At 58.1% G+C, this 13,753-nt stretch overlaps 1 protein-coding gene across 2 annotated transcripts in view; it reads left to right on the top strand.

The window, feature by feature from the left end:
• Nucleotides 1-6,103, top strand: part of CYTH4 (cytohesin 4) — a 29,529-nt gene extending 23,426 nt beyond the window's left edge. For both annotated transcript variants that reach the window (XM_045083904.1, XM_045083903.1), the window contains 5 exons: nt 290-401; nt 1,777-1,853; nt 2,197-2,268; nt 2,785-2,939; nt 4,144-6,103. In XM_045083904.1, the coding sequence (XP_044939839.1) occupies nt 290-401; nt 1,777-1,853; nt 2,197-2,268; nt 2,785-2,939; nt 4,144-4,216 (489 nt within the window). In that variant the 3' untranslated portion in view covers nt 4,217-6,103. The remainder of the gene's footprint in view (nt 1-289; nt 402-1,776; nt 1,854-2,196; nt 2,269-2,784; nt 2,940-4,143) is intronic.
• The last annotated feature ends 7,650 nt before the right edge of the window (nt 6,104-13,753 follow it).

Below are 13,753 nucleotides of genomic sequence, written 5' to 3'. Positions count from 1 at the left end.
CCGGTGTGCCCTGCGGGAGCAGCCCACCCAGTGGGAAAGACCCAGCCCGGCAAGCAGACAGGCACGGGCGAGGCAGCTGGGCCCGATCTCTCTAAGGAGCAGCCTCCACGCTTGCTGCTCTGGCCCCAGAGCCCCGGGTGGGGAGACCTGGCAGGCAATGGCGTTTGGGGGCCCCAGCCACCTGGGGGAAGCGGGTAGAATTTCCAGGCCACAGGGGCCCGGCAGGGTCCAGGCTCCGGACTGGGATGGACATCACAGCCTGCTCTTTGCCTCCCTTCTCTGAGGACAGAACCTCTTCGACAGCATCAAGAGCGAACCCTTCTCCATCCCTGAGGATGACGGCAATGACCTCACTCATACCTTCTTCAACCCCGACCGTGAGGGCTGGCTGCTCAAACTGGGTGAGGCGCACACTCGGCACACTAGGGCACACTCGGCAGGCACACTCAGGCACACACCAGACGCATGCACACATTGACATGAAGCCTCCGCGGTGTAGTCAGGGAACCCAGCCCCCCAGCCATCCACCTGCCCCCTCCCTCCATCTGTCTGTCCTGGGACTGTGGGGGGTGGGGGAGGACGAGCAGGAAGAGGAGGTGAGAGGCCAGCAGACCCCTAGACACTTCAACTACACGCTGGTCTCTCTTCCTGGAGGGCTTCTGAGGAAGCCACGCCCAGAGAGGTTAGGAGACCTGTCTGAGGCCACACAGCCAACAAGTGGGTGCGCAGAGGGTTGGGTGTCCCTGAAGGATGGGGGAGGAAGTGGGACAGGATGTGGCTCAGGGGAGCTTCCCTTCAGCATGACGAGGAGGCTGGAAGGACCTCTAACCCACAGAGAGGAGCCGTAGGTGAGGGTTGAGGGGGCGGCTGCTGCAGCCCAGACAGGCTGCCGAACCTGGTAGGGCCCAGCCCCTGGCCCCAGGCACACTCCCGGGTGCGTCCCCAGCAGAGACAGCCCAGCCAGGGACAGTGGTGTTTGGAGGCAGGTAAGGACAGACCCCTCGTGTTGGAGCAGAGACCTGGGCTGGGGGATGCCTGCCTAAGCCCTCCATGTCCCCATACCCGGATTCCAGCCCTTCTGCAGACCACAGGGAATCTTTTCTTGCCCCGCGGACCCCTCCCAGCCCTAGGGAGACACTGAGTCACAGATCCCAGCTCCTCCACGCATGTGCCAGTGGTCAGGTTCCTCAGCCTCGGTTTCCACCACTGTGAAATGGGAATCATAGTCAATGTGTGGCAAAATGGCCAAGCACTTGGACTCTGGAGCTAGGACACTGGGCTTAAATCTGAGCTCTGCTGCAGGACTTTGAGCCCACGATTGAGCCTCCCTGTGCCTTGGCCTCTTCATCTGTAAAATGGGCTTAATTACAGGTCCTCCTGATAGCTGGTTCTAGGGATTAATAAGCAAATATTTCTAAAAACATCTAAGACATTGTCTGGCAAGCGAAAGATGAAATGCTTAAGCCCGGTGCCAGTCAGGGAGTAGGCCAAGGGATGAATGAGGGGGAAGGGCAGCCACTGGTCCTGGGGCCTGATCATGGAGGAGCCTTGAATGCCAAGTCAAGTGGCCAGGGCTAGCCTGGAGTGATGAGTGCCACTGGGGTATTTGAAAAACAAAGCAATGGGTCTGGGGAAAGTGTGGTGAGCTGGGGTTTGGGAGGTTTGAGGGGAGGGGACAGAGGAAAGCTCTCCAGGCCCCGCTCCCATGGAAGGACGTGTCCGTGGAAGAAAACAGGGAGAGGAAGTCCGGCTGACTGCGCCATTGGCTTCTTGCAGGAGGCCGCGTGAAGACGTGGAAACGGCGCTGGTTCATCCTGACGGACAACTGTCTCTACTACTTTGAGTTCACCACAGTGAGCAGGGGTCTCCTGAGCCTGCCCCTCCCCCTCCTCCCAAACTCCCACTAAGCGGTCCACTCACAGAGCATGGGACCCCTTTGAGATCATTCACCCCTCTCTGCACCCATTTCAGAGGGGGAAACTGAGCCAAGGCCAGACCAAGCTTACAGTCCAGCCTCCTAACTCTCAGCCCAGGCTCTCCATGCGTTGCTCCCCCCACCCCCACCCCAGGGCGGGACAGAATCTGGGAAGATGCGTGTGCTCCTCTATGAGTTTGGGGAGCCCCGCAAGTTCACTCCCTGCCCTGGGTGTCAAGGCTGCATTTGCTGATCCTGGCCTTCCCCCGCCCCTCCTGCAGGACAAGGAGCCCCGGGGAATCATACCTCTGGAGAACCTCTCCGTGCAGAAGGTGGACGACCCCAAGAAGCCAGTAGGTGGCGCAGCGGGGTCCTGAGAGCCCCAGCCGCTGGGGGATTTTCTGAACCCCAGGTGGGAGGGGAGGGCGGCTGGCCTGAGCCCTCCAGGAGGCCCCCGGTGGGGTTTGGGGTTGCCTCAGGTTCCCTCCCGAGGCCATGGATCCTGGGGGCAGGTCTATGGCATCAAAAAGGGATGGTTTCATTTTCTCTCGGAGCCTGCTTCTGACACTAGCTGATATCCTCGAGTGAGTCTCTGCTCCTTCCTGAGCCTCAGTTTCCCAGGCACTGAGCTGGGGGTTTTAGGGGAAATGGTGGACTTGGGTCGAGCCTGGCACATAGCAAGTTCTCAACGTGAGAGGGAGCATCTCTGGCCCCCTGGCCTGGCACGGGAAGCCAGCCCCGGGTGGGGTGTATCCCGCTGTCTGTCCAAGCCCCAAGTGGATGGTCCTCGCTGAACGCCCGGGAAAGCCTGGCCCAACCGCCCCCTCCTCCCAGCCCTGCCTGGCCCTCACCCAGCCACCTCCCTGCAGTTCTGCCTGGAGCTCTACAACCCCAGCTGCCGGGGCCAGAAGATCAAGGCGTGTAAGACGGACGGCGAGGGCAAGGTGGTGGAGGGCAAGCACGAGTCGTATCGAATCTCGGCCTCCAGCGCAGAGGAGCGTGACCAGTGGATCGAGGCCATCCGGTAAGGGCTGTCTGGGCTTTCTGTCCCTTCCGGGGGCCCCTGCTTCTCTCTGGGCTTTGTCTCCTTGTCTGTAAAAGGGCCTAATCCAGAATCTCCCTCCTGTCTCTGGCATACAAGATCTTCCACCCAGCTTCCGCAGCCAGGCCCCAGGGACACAGGGGAGGGAGGTCATGGAGTAGGGGGACGATCCCACAAGATGTTGCACGAAAATCTCTTTGCCGGGTGCCTGGCATGTGGTCAGTGCTCTCGAATGGTGCTCTCGTTAGCTCCAGGATCCGGAGGGAGCCTGGAAAGACCTGGTGGAGATGGAGGGAAAGGCTCTGTAGGGGAAAGGACCAGTGCTGGTGAAGACAGGGGGCAGGTCAATGGGTGGCCTCCTGGACAGCAGCCCGGAGTCCTGGGGGTGCTGGTGCCGGGCAGTATGGGGGATGGGGCACGTGGCTCTGCGGGGACCGGGCAGTGGGAGGCCAGGCTGCGTGGAATAGCAAGACCTTGGTTGCCATGGCAACTCGTGTGGGTTTCTCCTGGGGGCACCGGACACAGAGAAGGGGTGTGGCCAGGTGAAGAAGGCATGGTGTAGGGGCTGATTTCGAGGTTCCAAGATGGACAGTGGAGGGACAGGTGGAAGGGAGGCAGGTGAGGGGTAGGGGCCAATGGGGAGACGTGGGAGACGGTGGGTCCCCTCGGCCAGAGGAAGACACCAGAGTGGTCGCTGGGCCGGGGGCTGTGTCCCGGGGACTTGTGGGGTCTATGCCCTCGAGCCATGCTAAAGTCCTGTGAAGCAGCCCAGCAGGACCCACTTGGACCTCCATTTCACAGATGAGGCCCTGACCACCTCCCCCAGCCCCCACAGGGGAGGGACCTGCTCTGCCACACAGCCAGTGGGTGGGCAACAGGTCTGCTGGTCCCACTTGGGCTCCTTCCACCTCCTCTGGGAGTCTGAAATGGGGTCCAAAGAACTTGGGGGGCAGAATTCCCGAGGCTGTCCATTCTCAGCCTGACCCTCTCCCGCCTTGCCCGTGGGACTCCGGGCAGGGCTGACTCACTAGGGCCTGGTCCTTGGTGGGGCCATCAGGCCCTTCTCCCGCAGCAGGGCAGGCCATCCTGTCCCCAGGAGACCCACCCCCTTCTACAAGCCTGGGGCGCTGAGAGCCCGCCGGCAGCCAGCTCAGCCCTGCCGTTCCCTCACTTGCTCTCATTTCAGAGCCAGCATCACCCGAGTGCCCTTCTATGACCTGGTCTCTGCTCGGAAGAAGAAGATTGCCAGCAAGCACTGAGCGACCTAGGAGGTGGTGCAGGGGAGCAGGCATCGCGGGAACCCCGTGACCTGTGGTTCCTGGAGACATACGTCCCTCCACAGGGCACCCTTTCCTGGCCCACAGACTTCACCCCCGCCCCCATGACTTTGAGCTACCAGGAACAGGGTAGGGGGCAAGGCTCAGGAGGATGGGTGGGAAGCCCCGGAAGGCCACCACCCCCCTGCCCCACGTCACTGCAACAAGGAGCAAGGACAGCAGCTAACGAGGCACCTGCCCCAGAACCCGGCACCCTGTCTTCCCTTTGGGCCTCAATTTCCTCTTCTGTGAAACATCTCCTGTACTCTGAAATGCTGTCGGCCCTCGAGGGAGGAGGAGCCGTGGGCATCCTGAGGGCTTCCTGCCCTTGGCCATGGCAATGCCTTCTTCTTTTGCTCAAGGGGGTTCTCAACCAGCCCCTCCCCTGTCTTCAGCTGGGGCTTGGCCATCCCTGCCTGAGGGACACACACAGAGCTCAGACCCATAGACAGACAGGACCGCCGGGAGTTGCCAGGAGCACTGGACCAGGAACACTGGACCCAGCACCCGCAGTCTCTGTCCCAGCAACATCTCCGGCTTGCCGTGTGTCCTCTGCCAAGTCACAGTCCTCTGGTTCTCAAGACACTGGGGGTTTGGATAGAAACTTCTCAGCCCCTTCTGTGTCTGTACCCCACCCCCACCCCAGCGATGGTAACAGCCGTGGGGCAGGTCCCAGCAGTGCCCCAGCTGCCACCTTCCTCCTCAGGGACCACTTCCTTCAGGTAGAAGGACAAGATTATAGTGGATCCTCCCAACGATCTGGCTGGAGATGGCTGTTCTTGTCGCCTGAGCTGGAGAGACTCTGACCGAAGGCTGCTGGCAAGCCAAGAGCAGAGGGGGCTCCAATCACAAAGATGTCCATTTTGGAGGAGGGACAAGTGGGACTCCTCAAGAAAATGGCAGAGAGCATCCCAGACAGATGTCTTCAAACAGGGCTGATGGTACAGCCAAGAAGCTAAGAAGAGAGAGCCTTGTGAACTGTGGTTACCAGGAGGGCTGCCTGAAGGCAGTGCCCACGCCACTGAGGGACATAGAAGCTCGGGGCAGAGTCCCAGCCCTGAGCAGGGATCCTGTGAGGGGCTGCCCCAGCGGGGTCCTGGCATCTGAGACCCACGGTAGCGCCGCCAAGAGTGGAGCTGACTTCCCCGCACATAGGCAGGCAGCTCCGCCTCCAGGGAGGCCCAGTCTGGAGGAGGATTCCGTGAACAGGCTCCTTCTGAGAAGCTCTTTTCACCCCCTTGCACGGGTCCCAGGGGAGTCTCTGGAGGGAAGTTCCCTGGCAGGAAAGCAGGAGATGCCATCGCCTCTGCCCCACCGCCAGCCTGAGCAAGGCGCATTCCCCAGGGGAGGGAAGACAGTCTCTCTTCCCCTCCGCCCCCACTGACACGCACACACCTTTCGTGGAGTCAGGAGGAGCTGTCTTTTGAGTAGTGAGATCCCCATCTCTGGAGGTGTGCGAGTGCCTGGTAATGATATGGTGCTGAAGAGGGTCTGAGTTGGGCATCTGCAGGGGGGCCTTGGCGGACATCTGAGGACTTCCACAGACCCCATGGCAGCCTGGGAACTGGATGGCAAAGCTGCCACCTCCTTTGACCCCTGAAAGGGCAGTGAGAGGTCAGGGAAGGAGGACTGGGCTGTGAGGAGCGCGGGCTCCGAGGTCCTCACCCGCCACTGGCACACGCTGGCTGTGTGGCCTCTGCCACGACCCCCTTCCCTCTCTGGTCTTCACCTGCCTCTGTCATCATTGAGAGGGCTGAAGCCGTGATTTCCCAGGCATGAGTGGCTGTCCTGGGACTCATTCCGAAGACAGAATAAAGCTCGTGATCCGTCTGGGGAGGGGGTCCGTCCTCTCTGTGACCACACCTGCCGACCTTGATGCCCCTCGTTCCTTTCCCAGCTGAAGGCAGGAGGGCCAGACAGGGAAAAGTCGGCCCTCAGAGGGCCCTAGACCCTCGTCCTCAGGGCAGCACGGCTGCCACCCACACAGATGTCCCCAGAGGCTGGATTTGTGACAGAGGTCCCCTCAGAGCAGGGCAGGGGTGCAGTGGCCCCGCCAAGGCCAGGAAAAAGCAAAAGAACTTCCCAACAGGCAGTGCTGGCCAAAGAGAGAGTGGGCGATGGCATCAGGAAGCAGATGTCCAGCCTGCCTCAGCACAGGGAGACACCAGCAGTCACTGCAGAGGGAGGGGGGTTCCTGAGCTGGAATTCAGTAACCTTCACTTATCGGTACTTTCCATAATGTTTAAGTAGCGTCAGTGTTCCAGGCACGGGGGGCTGGGGGCAAGCCCACACGGGGTTTACAATCGGGTGATCCTGAATTCCAGGGTTCTAGGCAGCCCCTCTGGATGTGTTGGGCACTGAAGTGTCTCCCATGCCCTTCGCACCCGCCCCCTGCCTGAGATTCCACCATCGAGTTGCTCCTTGAAGAGGGAAGGGGCTGAACTGGTCAATTTCTCCCTACGTTCTTTGCTCCGCCCCCAGCACCTACCATGTACCAGGGTCCATGCCTGCAACCAGGCATCCAAAGATGATGGAGATAAAGCCATGGCCCTCAAAAGAAGCTGGGTGCTGCTGGGGGGGAACCCAGTGTGGAGGGGCAGAGACAACCTAGACAACCCGTGCTGCTATGGCCGGGGACACAGGGGCCAGTGGAGGGCTGGGCTAGGCAGAGAGGCTTCTCAGAGGAGCTGTGCGTGAGTGTTCGTTGCCAACTGGGTTGGGGGAAAGACACACATCTGACCTTGCAGTAAGCTCACTTTGTGTCTGCTGCACACCACCCCCCCCAACATACACACACCTGACTGTGAACTCCTCCCAGGCCAGACTGTCCCTGCTCGGTGCCAGGCACACAGCAGGTGCACGATAATTTCTGCTTAGAATGAAACCGTCTCCAAAGGCCCTCTGGACCTCAGCCTTGACAAGTGCAGGTGTGTAGAGACATAGGGAACTGGGAGAAAGCTGGCGCTGCTGTGGGTGGGGGGTTTGTCCAGAGAGGTGGACAGGCAGGGGAGGGCCACATCACAATGGGGAAGGACCAGTGGGCTGGGACTTGCTGACCCAGGCCCCTTGAGCTTCCCCCAAGTGGTCTCTGCTCACTTCCCTGCCCGCCCGCCACTTCTCGATGTGGGCAGCAGGGGGCTCCCGCCACACAGGAATGAGAGGTTTTGCTGTGCAGCTTCGGGGCAATGGGAGACCAGAGCTGCCCTTTGCCCGAGGGGAAGCTGCCCTGAGTAGAACTTGGGTCTGGGCATCCCGAAAGGGGAAGCGGGTGGATCTGCAGGTTCGAGCCCTCAGAGGCACCGATGAGCACGGGCCTGCACTCTCCCCTGCTGCGGGACCCAGGGGCTCCTGCTGAGCCCAGGAGTCAGACACCTTGGCTCTCTCCCGCTCTGGCTCTGGGACCCTACACCACTGGCCTTGCCCATCTAGATGCCATCTTCCTCCTTGAAGGGTTGAGCCACGTGAGTTCCATGACACAGACCTTTAATAAGGACGTCCCTACACAAGGGGGTCTCAGACATAGGCACAACGCAGCCCTGGTCCTTGGGGTAAATTGGGACAGTTTGGGAGGAGTGGGGGGGGGGCGGGGAGTGGATGAGAAGGTACCCGGAAAAGCCACTCACTGAAGAGCCACAGGGGGGCAGTAGTGAGAGCCACCCAGAGGGCCCAGGTTCAAGGCTTAACTCTACCCAGTGCCTTAAGCAAGTTCCTAAGCGATCCGAGTCTCAGTTTCCCATCTATAAAATGGGAATAATTCAATATGTTCAAAACACTTAGAAGAGTGTTGGGTGCCTACTCGGAGTTAAGTGTTATCATTATTACAAAGCAAACCATGCACGTGCCTTTTTTTTTTTAAGTTTTTATTTTAATTCCCATTAATTAATATACAGTGTTATATTAGTTTCAGGTGTACAATATAGTGGTTCAACATTTCCATACAACCCTTACCATGCACGTGCTTTCATGGTACAAAACAGGCCGGGGCCATTGGAACAGGAAAGATTCATGGGGGCAAGAGAGTTGAAGAGCTGGGAAGCCTTCTCGGAAGAGGCACCCAAGAAAGATAAGCTAAGTGGAGGCCAGGAGGAGCTAGGACAAGGTGTGACAAGGCCAGGTACTTCTGGGATTCCCGTGGGCCCCAAACACAAGCCCCGGCGGGCCAAGAAGATACAAGTCTGAGGGAGGCTGGGCCCTAGCAGGGGCCGAGGAGCAGACACAAGACTCTCTCGAGTCTCTGAGACCATAGTGCCTCTCGTCATGAAGCTCTGACTGGGGATCCGGAGACGTGGCTGCAAAACAGAGGCCATCCCTGAGCAAGGGAGGAGAAGCTTGGCACAGGACGCCCTGGGATGCAGTGGGAAAGAGCAAGGGGGCTCTGGGAAGCAAGCGGGGGGTGGGGGGGGCTGCCCTGTGCCTGGGGAGTGGGAGCCCTTCTGGCCTGGTAGCCCGGAACTGGCCCTGGGGGCCTAGGCCCGGATGCCAGCAGGCAGGAGATGGGGGGGGGGGGTAGCCAGGAGTGCAGCGGCAGGTGTGAGGGCTGGAGAAATTGATTTATTAGGGACAACCAGAGAAGCTAAATATGTTTGCTGGCTCAGCGATGACTCAGGCATTCCCCAGGGGTCCGCAAAGTGTGAGCATCAAAGAATCACAGAGAGGCCTCCTCCCACCCTGGCTGCCAGCTTTGAGCCCCTGCTTCCCCTCCATGAAAGGCCCACCCCCCACCCCAATGCCCTGAGGGCCTGGCCTCCGAGGGGCAGCAGACACCTCACGTTCCACCCAGCCTGCATGCTCCCCCCACCCTGTCAGACCTCCCCGGGATGGCTGAAGAAGTAAGACACATCTAGGTCAAAGTCCCGGCCTTGCCCCAAATTTCTGTGTGATCTTGGACAAGAGGCCGACCCTCTCTGGGACACACAGTGACCGGAGAAGACCAATCCCCAGCAACAGCCCTTCCCCCTCACCCCGTCTGGCACTGTCAGTACCGCCCCATCCAGCTTCTTCTAGGCAGCTGTGCGCACGGCCTCCTCTTCCTAAAATCCAACTTCCCTCCAAGAGAAGAGCCAGATTCCACAGAGGCTCCTTGGGGGAGAACATGCTCTTCCAGTACCTGGTTCCAGGCCAGCCCTGGGCTCTGGGAGAAACATGGATGCGTCAGAGGCTGAGGCCAGAGGCCAGGAAGAGAGAGGAGGGACAAATGACCTCCCTGAGGGGCAAAACACTGGGAGCTGCAGGGAGGAACAGGGGAGAAGGGCCCATAGGTGTTCCTCCCTACACCTGCTAGACAGGTGGGGAGGGGGCAGTCCTGATCAGTTTCCCCAAGTCCGGAAACTCCTGATGAGTTTCCCCAAGTGGTAGTGTGCGGGCTGATCACAAGGACAGTGAGTCCAGTCCAACATGTCCCCTCCACAGATGTTAGCTGCCACTCTTGGATTCTTGGTGGGGGCTTCCTTACAAAGCTGAGAGCAAGGGTACCCTTACAGGTGCCAGGAGCTGCCCATGCCCTCCTTGCAAGACCAGCTAAAGCTCTCCTCCTACAGGAAGTCCTCCCTGACCACCCCAGCCCCTTAAGACTCCAGAGATGTCAGAAAACAGGTGTGCTAGTCCCAAGCCTCCGAAGGAGACCCAGCACCTGCTTTTGTCCTGATCTTAAGTGCTCACAGTTTTGGCTTTTGGCATGCAGTCTTGTGGTTTGGGGCTGCAAATCTCAAGGTGGGTGGGGGAGGAGGGTATCAGCTCAGTTCTGCTGCAGGATTCCAAGGTCCCCAAGCCCTCTCCTCCTCCCCATCTTCAGCTTCTGCCCAGGGACTTCCACCCTCGTCAAGGGGATGCCTGGGCCTGTAAAACCATCTTTCTCCTTCCTCGTGGGGAAACTGAGGCTCCCGGGGCTTAAGGGACATGGCCAAGGGGTGCCCAACGTGGAAGACAGAGGCAGAAGGTACCAACACGTACTGAGAATGCCTCCTCTCATTTGCTTCTCTCGGTAACCCCCAAGGTAGGCAAGGTCATTCCCATCCAACAGATGAGAATGTGGAGGCTCAGCGAGGTTTTGACTTGCCCAGAGTCACATGGCCCAAAAGTAGCATCTGCTCCACTTGCTCCCACTGAGCTATTGAGGCTAAGAGGACCAGTGATCCAGCAGGGAGTTTGTGGCTGCCCAAGAGGATTAACTCCTTGACCTTAACAGTCCCTTTGATCCTCTGAAGCGAAAGCTTAATTCCCTTCTCTTCCTCCTCCGGATTTTCATTTAATGAATAAGAGCCCAGAGAGGACCCCGCTTTGACCCCAAGGAAGTATTTTTTAATAAAATGTCCCCTATTTTAAAAATACTAAAACAAACTCATTATAGAAAAGTTGGATAATGCAATGATCAGGAAGAAAATAACTTAGCTCAATAATTCCTCTCCGTGATCAGTCTAAACACTTCCGATTATTGCCAGCACACCTGCAAGGTTTGTGTGTTACATCTGTGCAAGGCCGCGGCAATTACTAGTCTGTAACATGTGTCTTCCTAACATCACGGGCTTCACATTCCCCCACGTGTAGCAGTCAGGGCAGGCTAGGTTATGCCATGTAACAGATAACCCCAAAATGTCAGTCGGTTCACACACAAGAGTTTACGCCTTGCTTGCACGGTCTGCCCAGTGGGCGGAGGGGGGTGGCTGGGGACCTCTGCTTCTCAGTCACACAGGAACCAGGCTGAAGTAGCCCCATCCCCACCCAGGCTTCCAGGAGCATCACCTGGTTATGACACATCAATTTGGCTCACATTTCACGGGCCAAAGCAAGTCATATAACCACCTAACTTCAAAGGGGATGAGAAGGACCATCCTCCTACCTGCCCTTTGAGAAGAGAGAACAGAAATTCTTTGACTGCAGAACAAGTCCCGACTACAACTAGGATGGCCAACCGTCCTAAGTCCTTGGGGCCAATGGGTTTTCTAGAATACGGGACTGTCAGCTAAAATTGAGGATGTCCTGGGAAACCAGAACACGCCGTTTCCCTTCACTGTTCCACGCCTCCCAGGCTTCACAAACTCGCTTCTCAATGACCATAGACCATCTAGTACTGGAGTCCAAGCTTTTCTCCCCTAATCCCCTACTGTTGGAGACTTACATTGTTTCCAGCTGTGCAATGGTTACGTTGTCTAAAAAGCATCAGGAATAAAACCTGGTCCAATTACTGGCCATTTACAGGCTCGAAACACCTGCTGTCCGTGGGTATTTCAAAAGGGTGGGGTCAGTCTAACTTGTCTTCTGTAACAAGAGCTAGGGCCCCCTTCTGGCTGCTCACCTGGAGCCTGGAGCCCAGAACACTAATTTTTTTTTTTTTTTTTTTTTTAGATTTTTGTTATTTATTTGACAGACAGAGATCACAAGTAGGCAGAAAGGCAGGCAGAGAGAGAGAAGGGGAAGCAGGCTCCCTGATGAACAGAGAGCCCAATGCAGGGCTTGATCCCAGGACCCTGAGATCCGGACCTAAGCCGAAGGCAGAAGCTTAACCCACTGAGCCACCCAGGCGCCCCAGAACACTGATTCTTGAATCACAGCATCACAATCACCTAGAGGGCTTGTTAAAATGCGAAGAGTTGGGCCCCACCCCCAGAGTCTGAGTCAGTAGCTCTGACATGAGGCCTGAAGCCCAGCATTTGTACGAAGTCCCCAGGTAACACCAATGTCTCTGACCTGGGACCGCACTCTGAGAACCCCTGGCCTGGGGGTTAAATGTCCCTGCTTGGCAGTGGGACAGGGGATTTTGCTCAACTACTCTGCAGCTGTGGAACCAGGGCAAATTACCTAATGGACTGCTCTCAGCCTCCGTTTCCTCCTCTGTGAACGGGGCCATTGTGGGGACTGAGTTCAGCTAACGTTCGCAGAGCTCTGAAAGGCGCCACACTAGAGTTCGGTTCAAGAGAGTTTGATTCGCTGGGGGATTCAATAACTTCATGTTTCAAAATATTGGTGAATTTGAATGGAATTGCACTTATTAAAGTTTGCATGCCTTGCATGTCTCTGAGTGGGAATGGATTTCTTTCCATGCGATGGTTAAGCACCTGTGTTTCTTTCGGGTGTGAATTGTCTGCTCCTGCCCTTTGCCTGTGTACCTGTGGGGTTCTCCGCCTCATTACAGAGCGAGACAGCAGACGCCATAGCTGTTCTTCTTTGCTACAATGATTTTTCCAGGGCTGCTGCCTGCCTTTCTACAGGGGTCATTTTTCTGGCTAACAGAGTGGACAAATCCATCTGACTTTCCTAGTTTTATTTCTCGGTCAATTTTAAGCCGAGATGGTCTCCCTTCTCCAGAATGTGACACATATAAAGGAATTGGATTTTGAGCGATGGGAGAAGGATGTCCTCCAGCTCACCTTAAACCCTCTGCTCACCGCACAGGGCATAGGCAGGAACTGGGGGTCTCAGCACTACCTATCCGCCCCCCAGCCTCAGCCCTGCCCCATAGATACACAGGCAGAGTGTCTGTCTCCCCATCCGCAGAGGCCCCCACTGGAGAGGCATGGGGAGTTCAGGATGGGAAGGGGTCCCTGGAAGTCCAAGTGGCCTACCCCACCCCGCCCCCCACCCCAGCCGGAGACAGGAGTAGGAAGGGCGTGAGAACCAGCCCCAGGCGTTAGTAGCCTCAGGTTCAGATTTCTCAGGTGTTTGCCCTGTGGGCTTTGCCTTTGCGGGTCTCTATCTTCTCATCCATAAAATGGGAGTGATGAGGGCCACATCAATGGAAATTTTTAAATCGATCAAGAACCTCAGTGCGCTGAGCAGAGTGCTGGGTGCCAGATGCACACTGAATAAAAGAACGTGAGGTTATGCCTCGTCCTACTCCCACAGGCAGGGCGTGGGACCCCAACCTTTTCCTCCCTTCCGACTGAAAATAACCCGCACCGCGGCCCCCAGTCCCCAGCACCTCAAAGCGCAGACCCTCCAGCTGCAGCTCGGCCCGGCAGCCCAGGCTCCCTGGAACCTCTTCCCCTCCTCGCGGACTTGGCGAGGATAGGGCGCGCTTACGTTTGGGGCAGCAGTGCGGGAGGGACTGGACACCCCAGCCTACCTCCTCCACACCGGGCCCCAGCGCCCAGCCAGCAGCAGGCGCTCACTCCGGGCTCCCGGCTCCCGCGCCACCGCCACCGCCACCGGGGCTCTCGGCTCCCGCGCCACCCGGCCTGCCGCTGGGGCCTGATTTCCATAATAATCAGCCACAGATCTTCCCTGCCAAAGGCCTGGAGGCCCCCCTGCTGTCGCCACCCCCCAATCAGGGAAGCTCCCCCGGGCGGGCGGCGCCCACGCTCCCGACCACCCCCGCCGCCCCGGAGGGAGCCTCATTTTTAAAAGCTTTCCAGAAACCAAGAAACCGAGAAACCGTTGGCGCTGGTGGCAGCTGGGAGACACCCGCGTGAAGAAGGAGGGGGGCTGAAGATGCGGGAGGCACAGAGGCAGAGGCGCGGAGCGGTGGAGACCAGGCTCGAAGAACCC

This window comes from Mustela putorius, unplaced genomic scaffold, assembly GCF_011764305.1.
Source record: "Mustela putorius furo isolate JIRA1106 unplaced genomic scaffold, ASM1176430v1.1 tig00000738_pilon_pilon_pilon, whole genome shotgun sequence".
Lineage (NCBI taxonomy): Eukaryota > Metazoa > Chordata > Mammalia > Carnivora > Mustelidae > Mustela > Mustela putorius.
The sequence above is the reverse complement of the archived record's forward strand: the minus strand, read 5'-3'. Positions and strand labels throughout refer to the sequence as shown.